The 18,280-nt window shown below is 38.6% G+C and overlaps 1 protein-coding gene across 1 annotated transcript in view; it reads right to left on the bottom strand.

Moving 5' to 3' along the window:
• Positions 1 to 18,280, bottom strand: part of BMP6 (bone morphogenetic protein 6) — a 254,745-nt gene that overhangs the window by 59,657 nt on the left and 176,808 nt on the right. The window contains exon 3 of the mRNA XM_089656588.1: positions 387 to 535. Within this exon, the coding sequence (XP_089512714.1) occupies positions 387 to 535 (149 nt within the window). The remainder of the gene's footprint in view (positions 1 to 386; positions 536 to 18,280) is intronic.

The raw sequence follows: 18,280 nt of genomic DNA, 5'->3' as shown, positions 1-18,280 counted from the left end.
TTTTAATTATGATCTGCCTATGTAGTAATATGGAAAGGACTCCCTCCTTCATTTACCTTGTACATATAACAGTGAGATTCCATTTCATTCACCTTTACTATGTTTGGCATACTGAAGCTCAGCCATTTTTATGCTCTTCTGGTACAGAATTATTGTATTTTATACTATACAATATTTTGTCAGCAGGCACAGCTACCCAGTGTGATTGCTAGCTGCCCAATTTCTCAGGAGTTTACGTGTTAGTTGAGATAAAACACTTCATATTATACCATGTCAAATATTTGTTTTGGGTCTTTAAAAGGTAATTATGCCTATATTACATCATTACCAGTTCACATGTTCCTAATTAGCATCCAAGTTTTTTTTTTTTACCAGTCATGACCTACCATCTCTGGTTTCCACACTAAGCTGTAGTCCAAGGTTGCGCCGTGGATTCATTACCCATAAGTTGCTGGTTGCAGTGATGTCGAATTCCAGCCAACCTTCCTCAGAAGCCCACACTGTCTGAGTATCCAGGAGGAAAAAATCAGATTCTCTGCGTGAACAAAACAAGATCATCTTAGTATAGAGTTTTAAAACAAGCTAAAAACAGAGGCATATACCGCCCGTCTCAAGATAACCCCCCTTCGCCACACACACACACACACACACACACACACACACATACACACACACATATATATATATATATATATATATATATATATATATATACAGTGGGGCAAAAAAGTATTTAGTCAGCCACCAATTGTGCAAGTTCTCCCACTTACAAAGATGAGAGAGGCCTGTAATTGGCATCATAGGTAGACCTCAACTATGAGAGACAAAAAACAAATCCAGACAATCACATTGGCTGATTTGAAAAGAATTTATTTGCAAATTATGGTGGAAAATAAGTATTTGGTCACCTACAAACAAGCAAGATTTCTGGCTCTCACAGACCTGTACCTTCTTCTTTAAGAGGCTCCTCTGTCCTGCACTCATTACCTGTATCAATGGCACCTGTTTGAACTTGTTATCAGTATAAAAGACACCTGTCCACAACCTCAAACAGTCACACTCCAAACTCCACTATGGTGAAGACCAAAGAGCTGTCGAAGGACACCAGAAATAAAATTGTAGACCTGCACCAGGCTGGGAAGACTGAATCTGCAATAGGCAAGCAGCTTGGTGTGAACAAATCAACTGTGGGAGCAATAATTAGAAAATGGAAGACATACAAGACCACTGATAATCTCCCTCGATCTGGAGCTGCACGCAAGATCTCACCCCGTGGGGTCAAAATGATCACAAGAACGGTGAGCAAAAATCCCAGGACCACATGGGGGGACCTAGTGAATGACCTGCAGAGAGCTGGGACCAACGTAACAAAGGCTACCATCAGTAACACACTACGCTGCCAAGGACTCAGATCCTTCAGTGCCAGACGTGTCCCCCTGCTTAAGCCAGTACATGTCTGGGCCCGTCTGAAGCTTGCTAGAGAGCATTTGGATGATCCAGAAGAGGATTGGGAGAATGTCATATGGTCAGATGAAACCAAAATAGAACTGTTTGATAGAAACACAACTCGTCATGTTTGGAGGAGAGAGAATGCTGAGTTGCATCCAAAGACCTACTGTGAAGCATGGGGGTGGCAACATCATGCTTGGGGCTGTTTCTCCGCAAAGGGACCAGGACGACTGATCCATGTACAGAACAGAATGAATGGGGCCATGTATCGTGAGATTTTGAGTGCAAACCTCCTTCCATCAGCAAGGGCATTGAAGATGAAACGTGGCTGGGTCTTCCAACATGACAATGATCCCAAACATAGCGCCCGGGCAACGAAGGAGTGGCTTCGTAAGAAGCATTTCAAGGTCCTGGAGTGGCCTAGCCAGTCCCCAGATCTCAACCCCATAGAAAACCTTTGGAGGGAGTTGAAAGTCCGTGTTGCCCAGCGACAGCCCCAAAACATCACTGCTCTGCTCTAGAGGAGATCTGCATGGAGGAATGGGCCAACATACCAGCAACAGTGTGTGCCAACCTTGTGAAGACTTACAGGAAACGTCTGACCTCTGTCATTGCCAACAAAGGATATATAACAAAGTATTGACATGAACTTTTCATATTCACCAAATACTTATTTTCCACCATAATTTGCAAATAAATTCTTTCCAGATCAGCCAATGTGATTGTCTGGATTTGTTTTCTCATTTTGTCTCTCATAGTTGAGGTCTGCCTATGATGCCAATTACAGGCCTCTCTCATCTTTGTAAGTGGGAGAACTTGCACAATTGGTGGATGACTAAATACTTTTTGCCCCACTGTATATATATATATATAGGCATACCTCGGTTTACAAACGTCTCGGTTAACGTAATTTTTGGTTTACAAATGAAAATCCATTGAAAATAATGACTCAGTTTATGAATTTTTTTAGCACTACAAACGGATTAATTGGTTTTCAAATCATTTACAATTTTTTTAAAATCATGTCCCTGTACAGAACTATGCCTTTAATGTGCACTTTATAAAGATATTTGAACAGATAAGACTTTTTTTTTACTTTTTCTGACCTCCGGAATGGATTAATTGGTTTTTAATGCATTTACACATTTTTTTTTAATCATGTCCCTTTATGCCTTTAAAGTGCACTTCATAAAGAGTTTGAACAGATAAGACTTTTTTTTACTTTTTTCTGACCTCCGGAATGGATTAATTAGTTTTCAATGCATTTACAATTTTTTTTTTTAATCATGTCCCTTTATGCCTTTAAAGTGTACTTTATAAAGAGTTTTGAACAGATAAAACTTTTTGTTACTATTTTCTGACCCCAGGAACGGATTAATTGGTTTTCATGCATTTCCGAATTAATTTTTAATCATGTCCCTGTACAGTATTTATGACTTTAAAGTGTACTTTAAAAAGAGTATTGAACAGATAAAACTTTTTTTCTGACCTCCGGAACAGATTAATTGGTTTTCAATGCATTTACAAATTTTTTTTAATCAGGCCCTTTTATACCTTTATGCCTTTAAAGTGCACTTTATAAAAAGTTTTGAACAGATAAAATACTTTTTTTCACTTTTATCTGACCTCCAGAACAGATCAATTGTTTTTTAATGCATTCCTATGGGAAACCGAGTTTAGGTTTATGAATTTTTTGCAATACGAAAAGTCCCGCAGAACTAATTAAATTCGTAAACCGAGGTACGCCTGTATATATAAAGGTACATACAAGATGTACAGCAAACCTCTCACTCCAACTTCAGAGCCCTGAGCTAGAATCCATCCACAGTTACAATATACAAAATGAAACAAAGTATCCACAGTTCTTCATTTTAATTGAGCCATAAAAAGTAATAATGCTTCAAAATAGACAACAAAACTGCACCATTTTTGGGTCCATTGATTCAACCCTATTGTCTGACATCAACCACCTTACACAAATCAATTTAACTATATGCTATCTGGAACTGACACTAATTCTTTAACATTAACTCTTCACATGATCCTTCTGCACTGCTTATAAGTCATAGAGTGGATCAGGATTACATATTCCTTTACATTTACTTGTGTTCAAGTCATAAATCCACCTTACTTTCCCTCTTCTTTAATATCGATTCCTTATCTCCACCTCTCCTTAGTTTGGGAATATGATCGTTGGACATGCACCTTATTTAAGAGGCCATGTGACCCTTCTCTGTATCTCTACTGGCATATTAATGTCTCACAATATGGTCCTCATGATTATGCCATTAGAAATAGTAAGACACTTTATTGAGAAGGGTCTCCCAAATCTATATATCGTTTGGTTTATAAAATTTCCCAATATGCGTTTATTCCAGCTGGGTACATCTCTATTCCTACGACAGGACAAGACTAACTCTTCCCAATGTTTAATATTATTATCATCCTTTACCAAAGTTAGCTTTCTCCTTCTCTAAATGTTCCTATAGTCACTCAAAAGGGGAAGTTCCACTATAAGACCTCCTCCCTCACTCCTGTTTAACATTTGGCACATTTGTTTTGGGGGGGGGGGGAGCGAGTACCTGGTTTTGAAAGGTGCCTGCACCTACTACTGCTCAAGTCATCTAGGCTCCTCCCCCATCCCTGCCCGCAGTCTTCTGGGACACTTCACAGGTCCCAGAAGACTGTGGGACCATTCGCAAACATGCTTAGTGGGCAGCTGGCTGTGAAGGTGAGTACCCACAGTTAAGATGTCGGTACCAGGCACCGAAGGCTGGTAGAAAAAATGGCTCGGTGAGCACAGTGCTGGATCCTGGGGCAGGTGAGTGTCTGTTTAGGAAAACTTAGCAGCTACAGTTTTTGTAGCTCCTGATTTTTAATTTTCAGAAATATGACTGGTGCTCCTCTACAGGAGGAGGCCTGGGCTACAGAGGAGGTCTGGTGCTAAAATCACGTCCCATGATCTGATGTTCGCAGTGATATCGAACATGTGTGGGGCGATCCTCTTTGTATAATAAAGTAATAAAATTTATCATCTAAAGCCAGATTCCCTAGTCCAGATTATCTTCTTAAAATACCTAAATATTTAATCCTAGCAAATGAAATAAAACAAGAAACAAAAAAAAAACACACTCTGATGTAAACCCAAAATATATACTTGTACTTACCTTTCTCCAAATCCTCTCTGACATGCTCCAAAAACACATTACATCCTTCTTACTGGCAGAAAAATATTATATGTACCCCCTACAGGAATATTATGCTGTTGTAATTTCCTTAACCGTGCAGGAACTCAATTATGAAATGTTTGAAATAGATTTTTCCACATGGCACATCCTATATGTATCAAGGTCCTCACTGCTCTTCCTTGCTAGAAACATATATACAATAAATATTTCTTTTGCTAGTAAGTTTATGCTGTAACACCTTTTTATGAGCATGCGTCTGTATGACTACAATTATATGTGGTGCTTTCTACAGAACACATACTACTACAAAAGATTTCACTGTCACTCAATGAAGAGTGCTGTTTGCCACTTGCAGAAATCTACAGCAAAAACTAAAGTCAAAATAGCAACAGTATAAACAGACTTTTATAAATAAATATATATATATATACATATATATATATATATATATATATATATATATAGAGAGAGAGAGAGAGAGAGAGAGTCATGACCAAAAAAATTGGTACCCCTGCATTCTGTCAGGTTATACACTACTTCGCTCAGAAAATTGTTGCAATTACAATTATTTAGGCATTCACGTGTATTTCTTTTGTTTGTATTGGTATGACACAAAAAAGTGGAGAAACAAAAAGCCAGATCTGACACATTCCGCACAAAACCCAAAAAAATGGACTGGACAAAATTATTGGCACCCTCAATTTAACACCTTCCCGCCCAGCCTATAGCAGATTGACAGCCGGGCCTCCTTCTGACTGGGCATTATATGACATCCTGTCAGAAGGAACCACTCACAGGGCCGTGGGGCCACACAGAGACGTGATCTGTCACCGGGTGTGTCCCGTGGACATATCACTACACTGGCTCATTGCCAGTCTCATGTGACCGCTGTGACCAATCATAGCAGATCACATGACAATTGTATACAATGGATGGCTTCCTGTGTTGTTATCTGTGATTGGTCAAAGCACTCACATGGTACAGACAGGGCCAATCACAGCCTATCTGTATCATGTTATGAGCTTTGCCCAATCACAGCTAATCACAACAAAAGACTGAATTAATCAGTTTCATTCAGTAACAATGATTGCAAATATCAATGAAATACATTGGTGTTAGCAATCATAATATGTAAAAAAAAATCCTGATCACTTATCCAGAGTAGTCTAATTTTACTATGGTAACATTGTATTGCTTTGGTCACAGTGTGTTGAAAAAAAAAGTAAAACAAAGAAAAAATAATGTAATAAAAAAATAATAGAAAATTTAGAAAAAAAAAATTAAAGTAATATTATTATTTTTATTTGTTTTACATACTGAACACCAGTCAGTGTCCCTGAGCACCGCCACACCAGTTATATAATAACACTGTACTGGACTGGTGACAATATGTTAAAAAATTTAATTTATTTTTTAAAATTTCTAAATTTTCCCAAACATTGTAACAAAAAAATACTAAATATTATACACTAATTTGTGGTATTTTCACCAAAGAAATGTAGCAGAATGCATTTTGAACTAAATTTATGAAGAAATGTTAGTTATTTGCAACATATTATAACAGAAACGAAAAATAACGCATTTGTTTTTGCAAAAGATTTGTTTTTTTTTTATTTAGCAAAAAATAAAATATCAGTGGTGATTAAATACCACCAAAAGAAAGTGAAAAAAATGCTAAAAATTGTTCATTCTGTTATTCTGAAGGGAATATCCGTTTGTGTCAATGTACAAAGCAAATGTGACTAGGAGTGACTCATAATTATCAATCAGCTGCTGCACTTGCAGGAAAGAGACAGGGTCTGCATCTCTTTATATGCAATTTTCCCTTTGGGAGTATCTCATCAAAAATTTAATTTTTATTGCAGAGGATGTGAGGATGCCCAAAATCTAACTTGTATCTTAGTGCAGACTTCTGAGAACATCAGTAAGCCAATCACATAAACAGGAAATTACATTTCTTGGGGGGAAAATTTCATAATTTGCTATTTTTTCCCACGAAATTGGAGTTACCCTTTAGGTACTTAGGATAACTGTCTCAGAAGTATATGGGATAGGTATGTATATGGTAAATATTAAAGGAGCCTAAAATAATGACTTCCAACTGTGTCCATGTTTAAGTCAGTAGACAGAAGTGATGTTTCTGTGGTTTTTTTTGCAAACACAACAACAAGCGCTGTTTTTCTGACACCTAATTCTTTGTAGAGTTTCTGTTTCTCCGTGCCACCATCATTCAGGGTCTGGCGGTCACTTACTGATCACTCTGCTGTTAATGCATGAGATTGTCAATTGCAAGGAGACTATTCTGACATGACATCCCAAGAAGTGGCAAGTGGTAAGGACTATATAATTCTCACCTTGACAAGGAAGAAGGACGCGGGAATGAGAAAAGGATTCAGCTTTACAAAAAAAAAAAATACATGCGATTATATAACAAGGTGAAGGGAAGGGAGGAAGCAAATTTGAGGAAATAAATTTTTTGGGTGAAGGTCTGCTTTAAGATAAAGGACTAGATTGGGCAATATATAAAGTTTCTAAACTTCTGTATTTATTTCTGTTATGTAGTCTGGCGGCACAGCAAATAAGTACAGTTTACAACCAGCACCTTTATATAACATTCAAAATTCCGTACTTTGTCATATTCAATATAAAATCGATCATGACCATAAATTATAAACCACTGTGATGCTGAAAGGAAATTCAAAGTCAAATTAGCACAAAGCAGCTACTTATAACCTTATCATATACTAAAATAAACCAAAAACAAGCAGGGCTTCCATTAATTGTCCATTATGTGCAATGAGTGTAAAAGTGAAACCTGTAAAATACACAAACATAGTCCCTATAAAGTATAACTGTTCCAGTTGTAGGAGAGCTACAGGTTCAAGTCTGGTCACAGCCACAGGGATTTTTGGTGGCTTATACAATACTGTTATGTATAACCAGACCTGAACCTGTAGCTCTTCTACAACTTGTGTCTATATCCCCCATATTGGCCCAATAAACACTGCAGCATTTGCATTTTGCAGACCAGAGTAAGGATTACTTTGACACAGTTGTCCAGCTTAAACATATATTGCAATGTATGTGATCAAAAAATCCATGTTTTTGGGAAAAAAATGCTGGAAAAGGTGTATAGCAAGGTGCAGAGGGCCCATTCAGAATTTTTAAAGAAAAACAGGGTATAGAGAATTATGGCCCAAATAGGAAGGATGGGGAAATGGGCTACCAACAGATTTGCCTCTTTATTGGATTATAATGACAATATTCTGTATAATCACCAGCCTGTCCTTACTTCCCCCATTTTATGGAGAAAAGCAGAGGGAGTTATAGAAGGAGAAGATACCCACAAGAAAGAGATCATCATTCTGGACAAGAAACAAGAGGAGGGAACAAGGATTCAGAAAAAGAGGATGATTTTATAACAAGGGGTCCATAATTTAGGTAATGCAGTACTGGAGGGGGATGAACTGAATGCTGTTGATCAGGGCTTATTAGAAAATTAGTAAATGCTTTTCCAAAGATACATTATACTAAGGTTTAGGCAAGCAAAAAAAAAATTATTCAGCCATTCCAGAGGAAAGAACATAAGGAAAGTAGTCACCCTAGATCAGTGGTCACTTCTAACTGGATGAGGGTGCATGTCTACCCATAGGATAAGGAGAACAAACTTTATTGAACAAACATGAAACATATATTATGAATTAAGCCAGTCAGCACAAATCTGTATGACTGTTGAAAAGTATGACAAATCACACAAAAAATGTGACAAACAGGTCACTATCATCAGAAATGACCTTCACTTGTGATAAGTCACAGGATATAAGGAACAGGTAAGTGGAAAGGGTATAGAAATAACGTGTTGCACATAACCTACCCCATACAAAGTGGTAATGATATTTCCAGTTTAGGGCAACCACACAGCAGATGTATTAATCTCAAACCTGCCTTGCTCCATTAAAGTCCTTCCTGGATGTAACCAAATACGGCCTGTCTCACTCAGGTATGTAAATATGTACACTCATCCATGTGGTCATAAATCAAACAATATGGGCAAGCCCCATATGTCACCATATCCACAAAAAAATCAATTTGGCTATAAGGATCACCATCATTGCTCCAAAGTGTTCAGTGCTCCTTACCCCAGAAAAATGTGTTCCCTTTTAAAGAAAATAGTGCTCCCAAAAATCAACAAAAAGGAACCTTACATGTTTCACACTTAAACAGAGCTTTGCCAGGAGTGAAATAAATCATAAAAAGAAATATAAAGTGAGCAAACAGAAAATAAAGTCTCATGGTGGTAACAATAGTGGCACGTACCCTCGTCCAGTTAGAAGTGATAATTGCCACATAAGATTTATTTAGCAATATATAAGGCTTAGTTGTTGTTTATCTAGATCGGTGGTCTCCAAACTGTGGCCCAAATACCAGATACAGCCCTTTGCTTGCTTTTTTCTGGCCCTTGGGGGACTGATACCAATAATAGGGCATAATTCCTCCCACTGACACCTAAATATGGTGTAATGGGGGGACCTTTTCTATTCCCACTGGCAACAGTCTGGCCCTCCTAAAGTCCAAAAGACAGTAAATTGGCCCTTTGTTTAAAATGTTTGGAGACCCAAACCTGTGTCAGAGTTAGGGGGCCATTAAAACTTTATATATACAGCGGTTAGACAAAAAAATGGAAACACTACATGATTTGCAGGTGTGAAAATGACAACATGTTTCACGTTGAAAGAGGAAGTGATGTAACATTCTTTTGCTTCCACTGTGTAATGAGACACCTAGCTAACAGGTGGGAATCCTCACTTTCATCATTCACTGACTGCGCTGCTAGTAATACGGAGTCATGTCAGAGCTTACTGAGTTTCAAAGAGGACAAATTGTTGGTGTCCACTTAACTGATACCTCTGTGGCTGAAGTTGACATTTTTTTTTGCCGAGTCCCGAGGTACAGTATCAAAGGTTATGATGGAATGTACAGTTTCTGATCGTCTGATAAGCATTAGCGCAGCCGTCATGGTCAACAGACCAAAAGAGACAAAAAGACAACTGCTGCAAAAGTGACTGCAGAGCTCACTCATTTCCATGAAGACTGTTAATAAGAGTGGTCAGTGATCGATACCCGGAAGCTGGCCGCCCGAAGATATCAGTTGCTGGCAGGGAGCTACGGGACATCACATTGCTGGATTAAAGGTAAGTATAGTTTCACTTTAGGTTTCTGTGGCAGTACCATGTGTTGAGTGAGGCTATCCAATAAGGCTGAAGTATAAAGACAGGAGAACAGAGGAGATGCTTAGGTAAAACTTAGACCTACATGTGTTCCAAATCTCTTGGGTAAATCTCATGGTATAAAGAAGATCTAGATCTCATAATGAAGCTGGAGGACCTGGTATCAAAGAACTGCATTGAGTCAGGGCAAGCCATAGTTTTTCTATCTTCCATTTATTATAGTGTAGATCAAGTCATTACAGATCTTAAATGGGTCACATAATAGTATTTGGCAATATCAGAGAATGTTAAACCCCCTTGGGATTTAGGGGCCAAAAGGACAGTTTTTGCCACTCTGTGGTTTACTTTCTCCCCAATGTAAACTGTAGCAAATCTTGCTGAAATTTCCTAAAATGTGACATGGGAACAGTTTATAGTTTAGGGTTAAATCATGGCTCTGAACCATGCTCATGTGAAACACACTTAATAAAACACACAAAAGCCACATACAAACAATTCTCAGAACATAACAGAAGGGACATGACTTAAATCACATCTTCAAATTTTTTGGCGGAAGCTCAAAGCTTTCAATTAGCGTAGTGTTAAAACAATTGCTCTGCATCAATAGCACTTCAGCTGAACATTAATTAAACATGTTCATAAAAAATATAATCAGTTAAGCCCTTACACTGACACTACTTCAAAGGCATCGGTGTAAGAACTTCCTAATCTCATTTTAATTGAAGTTCCCTTTATGCATTTATATATAGTCTAGAGTGGAGAAATACACCATATTTTGTAAACTTACGCTTATCTGAACATTTTGTTTGCACCTAATCGAAGAAAGAAAAGTTTGGTCCAGTTCATGATAAAGAGTAACTTTGTTTCATTTAATTGTCAGTCTCCATATGCTCCTTCACAACTTGGAGTACTGATGATACATATACTGACTTCATTAAACATAAAACAAACCCAAACCAATATGAAAGTTCACATGGTACTTCCAGGTACCACAACTCTTTAGATATATCAACCACAAAATGGTAGCATAGCAGGCAAAACGGTAGCTAAAGCTCACAGCTCAATGGATGTGATATATACCTCATCCCCATACAAAGTACTATTTATCCATTGAGGGTATAACTTCGTTAATTCTGTGATCTTGTGGTTCCAGAACAATAGAACGACCCCCCTCCTCCAGCTGACCTAACTTAGGTATTACAAAGGAAGTACTTTTTGCATTTTACCCAAGCCATAACAAAGAACATGGTATGAAAGTGTGAAAATCGATTTACTTTAATTATAATTTACATTGTAACACAAGATTTACTGCCATAAGTAAATCTTTACTCCTACTGACTTTGGATAACGTCTGTGATGAAAGGATACTATTTATATTGAACTTTATTTGCCATTGTGTCTCACATGAAAGCTGTCTGTTTTGTCCTGCAACCCAATCATACTGGCAGGTAAATATTCTTTGTGACAACGTTATCAAGAATCTAAAAGTGGTTGTAAACCTTTGCATATACCCAGTAAAATGACTAGCCTCAGAGAAGAAACAAATCCTCCTTCATAAATTGTACCTAATTATCTGCGGTCATCTTTTCTCTACATCAGTTCAAAAGGCAGAATTTACACAGCATTTCTGAGCTTCTAGAGACAAGGGACAGGGATCTGATGTCACACATTACGCAACTCAGAGAAAAGAGCTAAGTGTAATCGAAGACCTGAGTGAAAGAAATGGACGCACCTCCCTCTGCACAATCTCATAAGGAAATGCACAGCTGAGGCTGTCAATCACAGGCTGTGTACTGGAGCTCCCCTCCCCACTCAATTCTTTGGAGGCAGCACAATCTGTGAGAAATGGCTTAAGAACATAGCAGAGGAACCAGGCAGAAGGCAGAAATTACACTAAGTGCTTTGGATTGAGGCACGTACACACTACAAAATTATATGCTTTGTTCATTTTTCATGACAGAGGTTTGCAACCAGTTTAAAGTGTATTTCTACATAAAGGAACTCCTGTACTTGAAACGATCTCCCAGTGTTTTTAATCTCCCTTGACACCCACATCGCTTATGCCCAAACCCAGAGGATCACAGGGACCTCCGCAGAACCCGGTTGGCAAGGGTTGAAGGGGATATTTCTTACCCTGCACAGTGGAATCCAGTTTCATGCCCACTTGAACATGGCAGTGACTAAGCAAACCAGCAAGCCTCAGCTGGGAAAAGCTGGCGTGCCCAGCACACCAGCACAGAGGAGCGATCTGAGCGCTTATGCCCACAGCTGCCACTCTCTTGTTCTCTAGTTCTCACTCCCAATCTCACAGCACTGGATTCACCTGCGGCTTCAGAGTTCTTAGATCAATCTCTAGGTACTACTGATGCAGCAGCAGACATCAGCACACTGTTTCAAGTTCTCTCCACTAGAGATGACATGGATGTATGGGCCACTGAGACTAAGAATGCTCTTAAAAAAAAAATTGGAGGACCTAAGATGCTAATGTTTCCTTTCTAGAAAGTACAATAAATGTGCATGACTTCGGCATTTCTGAGCTGGAGCTCTTCCATTCTTCTATGCACTTCAAAAAGAACATCATGCGCCTTAAGACAAAAGACAGTGAAAACAGGTACAGGCAGAACAACATTAAACTGAGGGACATCCCGGGGGGCAACACTGGGAAGGGATCTCCGAGTCACAGCCTACGCTTGGGCAATTCCCCAACTGAGGACTTCGGGCTGAGTAGGGTGCATTGGATTGGCCCACCACAGTCTTATACCTGAGACCACTTGCAAGATGTACTCTGTAGGGTACATTTTTTTTACTATAAAGGTGGAAATTATGATATGCTTGTGACAATCTGCACCGGTGGGCTTTGAGGCGTATCCATTCAACTATTCCCAGATCTCTCCACATTAACCCTCTCAATGAGGAGGTTGTTCAAACCCCTGTAGGAATTAATAAACCAGGCAGGTGCATCACATAAATGGGGCCACTCATTCCTCATCCAATTCCATAAAGAAAGAAGGTTCCTCATGCTTCACTTACTAGATCACCTTCTGCGCTTTTTCCAATTTCTGGGTGTTGCACCCAGGAGACCATCTCGAGACCCTGCACCTGATAGCAGTCAGGCCTGATCAAAGTTGCACTTAAAATGCAGAGGACACCCAGTTTCTATTCTGTTGTTGATCTAGTTGATGTTTCATTTTTTTTTCATTGGGGGCTAATGACAATTACCTGAATGCCGTAAGTGGAGATTTGTATGTGCATATATTAGCCCATTTGCCACCTACTTGGTTTACCATACCTGGTTTTGTCTTCTCAGCATACTCCCAATCTTACATGACTCTTTTTCTGCATTATTTTGCCATGGGTGGAGCAAAGGGACAACTGGTTTTAAATGTCAGACAATGAATAAAATCTGAGAGTGGCCTGCAAAATCACCTGATCCAGCTTGAGAAACATCTTTGGACCCATTTAATTGCCTATTTTTAAGTTTCCTGCCCGACTGGACCAATTTTTTGTTTTGTTGCTTTAGCTACAGATGCGTACCAAGGTTAGGTGGCTTAGTACCTGCTTGTGTCTACTGTGGTGAATGTGTAATACCTGCATGGAGCTCAGGGTTGTGTAACTTCTATGGAGAGTCAGCAGCCACCATTACGTGAGCACTATTCCCTGACAACCTGGGTATATCTACTGGGTTACCACAGTCACATGAGGAAGGTACCAGGTTGGGGGGAAAATATTTTTTTGTATGTTTGCAAAGTGTATTACGAGTATGCTGTGCATACTGCTGAGCCACAACTGTAGAAAATCTTACTAACTAATACTTCCTAATGTCCAGGACTACAGGAACTGTGTAAACAGGTTGAATTAGTAGTACCATGCATGGATTCCCTCACATCAGCTGAGTTGATGTTTATAAGCTATATTTCCACTTGTCCCTATGCTCATACATTGAGTTACTGACTGGGAACAAGGAGGACATTGTAGTTGTAACCATTTTTTATGTTATGGCTTCATTTATATTGTTTATGCCTAATCCAGATTTAGTATTCTATATATGCTCAGTTTATCAGAGTTGGGTTATGTATTTACTAGTCTGTCTTTGATCCCATATCAGGGATCCTTTATCTTGCTTTGATCCATGTATCCCTCCATAGGGGGAGACACCTTTTGTCAGTTACTTGACTTGTTACTTGGCTTACTGGATCACTCAGGATGCATGATGTTCTTGGCTTAGGGATATATGCCATCCACTGAGGAGCTATCTTTGTCGCATTGCAGTGTGGTGGTGATACCAAGGTTAAGACCCACTACCTTTGCTTTTCTGGGCATACCTCTGGAGGATCTTACTTTTGGACTGACCAGAGATGATATGTCTGGATCTTGTTGCTTTTCCGGTGAATTTCTCTCTGGTTTATTTTCTTGCTTTCCTGCTGTTACTTTTTTTTCTCTCCTCTGACGTCTTGGGTTCTCTGCAACCCATTTCTACTCCTTTTTACTATCCATGTATCCCCTTTTGTCTTTTTGCTTCTTTCCTGTCAACATCCCATATAGGCACACTATTCTATCTTCCCCACCTCACACAATGCAACCCTGCTGTAGAATCACTTCCTGGAACATCAAAGGCTTAAACACGCCTGAAAAGTGGTTTTAAATGCCTTGAAACAATCCAAAGCCCACATATGTGTGCAGGAGACTCATTTCCACGAGGCCAGAATATCCAGATTTAAAAACTGGTTCTTCACAGTAGCATATCATTGCCCCCTTCCAATTCAAAATTAGTATCTTGCTTCACAAAACAGTTCCGTGGCAACTCCTGGATTTACGAAAACATCCCGAGGGTAGGGCTATCTTTATCAAAGGTAAGATGAACCAACGTGTATGCATCATAGTGAATCTACATACCCAACTCTAACCAGGCTTCCTCCATGGAATCACTCTTAGAACAATTCACATGTTTGCGGAGGGCATTATTCTAATAGGGGGAGACTTTAACATGACTCTTCTAATTCTTACTGTCATTGAACATACCCTGCCCTTATGCAAATTAAGATTGTAGATACATGAAGGATTCTTTACCCTAAGACCAATGATTTAAAATTCAATTCACATCTTCACCAATCTTATATGCACATAGACATGTTCATATTCAAACATCATGACCTCCTATTTGTAAGGGAAGCTTCCATTGGTTTGATTTCTATTTCCAACCATGCACCCATCTCCCTCAACGTTATGCTTGACACCCAGTACAAACCATGGTCATGGTGATTCAACAATTTGTTACTAAAAGATCCTGATGTACTGACTGAGATATGAAAAACTTGACAGAATATTTTTCTCATGACATCACCAATTGCGATCCTGCGATTTTATGGGAGGCTCACAAGGCTTACATAGAAGAGGTATTTCTAAAACTTTTCTCTAGTCTGAAAACAATACAAGATCAGAAGGCTTTGACTGATGCAATATATTTAAGTCTCAAGTCATCACATAAGGGAAGACTTGCTCTTCCCTCCATAAGCTTACTTCCCTTAGGAAATTATTAAAAACTGTGTTTCTATAAATTTAAAGCAATGCATGCAAAATGTAAATGCACCAAGTGTGGTAAACTCTTAGCTAGGGCATTAGGAGCCTGTTTCGCACATGCATTTATCTCTGAAATGTGCACTTGCTCCAGGACCAAGGTTTATGCATCTTCAGCAATTGCAGGGGTCTATTATTCTGGTTTATATAAACTTTCAAGCTCAGACTTGCATTCTCAACCAGTTTTGACAGAAATGACCTCAGTGGTTCCCCTGATGATGTCATTTCTAACAAAACTGGTTGGGCTGAGCTAGGGAACACATCAATGCAGATGCATGCTATCTGGTGGCCATCTTTGGAGTTGGCATATCAGGGTTTTATATTGGAACATCGTCATTTGATGTTTTCATTCTCTGTGTCATTTTTTTTATAGAAATTTGGTTTTAGTGGTTTCACACTATGGGAGTGCCCTTTTGTACCTTCACATATGACATGGATTACTGTACTGAGATTGTGGAGATGTTTTTTTCCTTGAGTGGATCCCATCCATCCTGGGAAGTCTGGAGAGGAAGGAGGATTGGGCTGATCCCTGTCCCTGGAGTAAGCTGTGATTTTACACAAGCACTTTTTGACCTATCTTTGTAAGATGGTTATAGCTATCAGGTAAGCCTATTCTCACACTGTGTGTGTATTGATGCCTCACCTTGGTTTGCTGTGGATCGCTGTTAATATCTAGAAGTGAACAGACGTCTGGTCACATGGATACTTGTTACCATTTGTTTCTGTATGGACTCTTTTATGCATACTATGTAAGTACAGTACGTCATTTATTTGCACATATTTTTTAAACACATGCATTATTGTATCAGTTTAACAGATCACTTATGAATTTATGTTTTGGTTTTATTTTCTGAAACACTTATAACATACGGTATGTTTTTTTATCACATATGTTATTGTATCAGTTTAATAGATCACTTATGAAATGATGTTTTAGTTTTATTTAACATAGCGCTGCACTTTTCCCATTTGATTTTGGATATATCTTGTATCAAGGTATAGCGATATCTGCTACATTTTAGAATGTTTTTGTCCTGATTGCTATATTAGCCTATCTGAATCCAATCTTCCTTTTTTAGGGCAACACACTACACCTTTAAGCAACTCTTATGGGCCAATAAATCTCCGAAACATAATTATCTAACCTTAGGAAAGAGAAATAGCCACACCTGTCTTCTCACTATATTATACAGCATGCCATCTCATGTGAGTAATTGACTGGTGCTGACACAGCAGTACAAAATACTGTATGTGCCAAGCAGTACTAAGCATACAATATTTGGATCACATGACTCACTTCATCCAAATATTGTTTGCAATATTGAAAATGTTGATTCATTATCCGTTTATATCTTACTGACCGAAAAAAATAACAAATGCCCAGTAAGTACCACATGAACTGAATAAATACATTTGTTAATTAGGTTGTGGTCTAGTCACTCACTATTTACTATATAACGCCACTGAGAAATATGGACATGACAATTTTTGGTCAAGCTTAGCCATTCAAATGGTAAAGCTTAGCTGTTCAGATGGTCAAGCTTAGCCATTCAAATGGTAAAAACAGGAGCTCAGAGCTGCCAAACTACAGGAGACTGTCACAGAACTAGCTCTACCAATCAAAGGGTCTGAGGGGCATGGTGGAGGTGTCTTGGACAGTATTTTATTATGCTCGGCAAACATACACTAAAATCCAAATATCCTAAGTACATCTGTATTTTCATCTGATAAGGTTTTGCAATACTACAAACAGCAAATTATTTAGCAAAATGAAATTAAGAATTGTTAGATACTAAATATGATAGCAATCATATGTATAATTTCTAATCTAATCTAAGTTATATTAATAGCTTTTGTAGACCTTTTCATTTAGGTGTGTTTGGTATCTAACTGCCTTTTATTAAGGTAAGTCCATACAGCAGGAATTAAGGAATATGTTTAAAGCTGAGAGTTTGAGATGTTTGAAAGCTAAGTTTTAAGTCAAAACCAGATTTACAGATTTACTTAATTTGTATTTTTCTCCAACATTTCATAATCCTGATGTTTGTCTGTTGTACTACGGATTGTGTTAAAAAAAGTATCCTGTCCTCCTTGTATTGCTTTCTTTGTGTGAAATTCCTGGTGATCCTGCCAGTCCCCCTAATTTCATATTTCAAACTGATAATGCTAGGCATGGTGGCACATCCTTCCCAGTGTGGTCAGTTTTCATGCTTTGGTGGAACCAACCAAAGCCTGCTTGTCCTCCAACAGTCAGACTTGTGCAGACACGCTATCCCCCTCCCCCCTACTGCTCTTCAGTTTAGTGTACTGATATTTTTCTGCCTCCTTTTGACATGCCCCCTGCAGTCTCCATCCCCTCCGCTCTCAGCCCCATATGCAGCTGTGAAAAGAAGTCATGTGATCACTTATAGAAAAAGGTAAGAACTCACATATTCTTTAACTAAAGTCCCTCAGGTCTTAGGTCTTTCAGAGTATGGATCACTTTCGGAGTAAATCAAATCTGGTGAGCAAGCATCTCTGGCTCTCCTAACTTGACTCTCTGTTTCTTTAGCCATTCCAATGGTAAAAACAAGTGCTCAGAGCTGCCAATTGTGCAGCTTTTGCTTGACTCTTGAGAGGGTGTCACAGAACTAATGTCACAAATCAAAGGGTCAAAGGGATGTGGCAGAGGTGTGTTTGCAAGTTTTTTTTATTATGCTCTGAAGACACATCACAAAAGCCAACTATCTTAAATACATCTATATTTTCACCTGACAAGGTTTTACAATCAATCAACATTTAATTTAGCACAACAAATTTAAGATTTGTTGGATAAAAAATATTATAGAAATCCCATTTATA

The sequence above is a fragment of the Staurois parvus genome, unplaced genomic scaffold (genome assembly GCF_062004578.1).
Source record: "Staurois parvus isolate SC_StPar_1 unplaced genomic scaffold, SC_StPar_1.0 ptg000919l, whole genome shotgun sequence".
NCBI classification, from domain to species: Eukaryota; Metazoa; Chordata; class Amphibia; order Anura; family Ranidae; genus Staurois; species Staurois parvus.
Note: the sequence above shows the minus strand (reverse complement) of the source record. Positions and strands in the feature narration are given on the sequence as shown.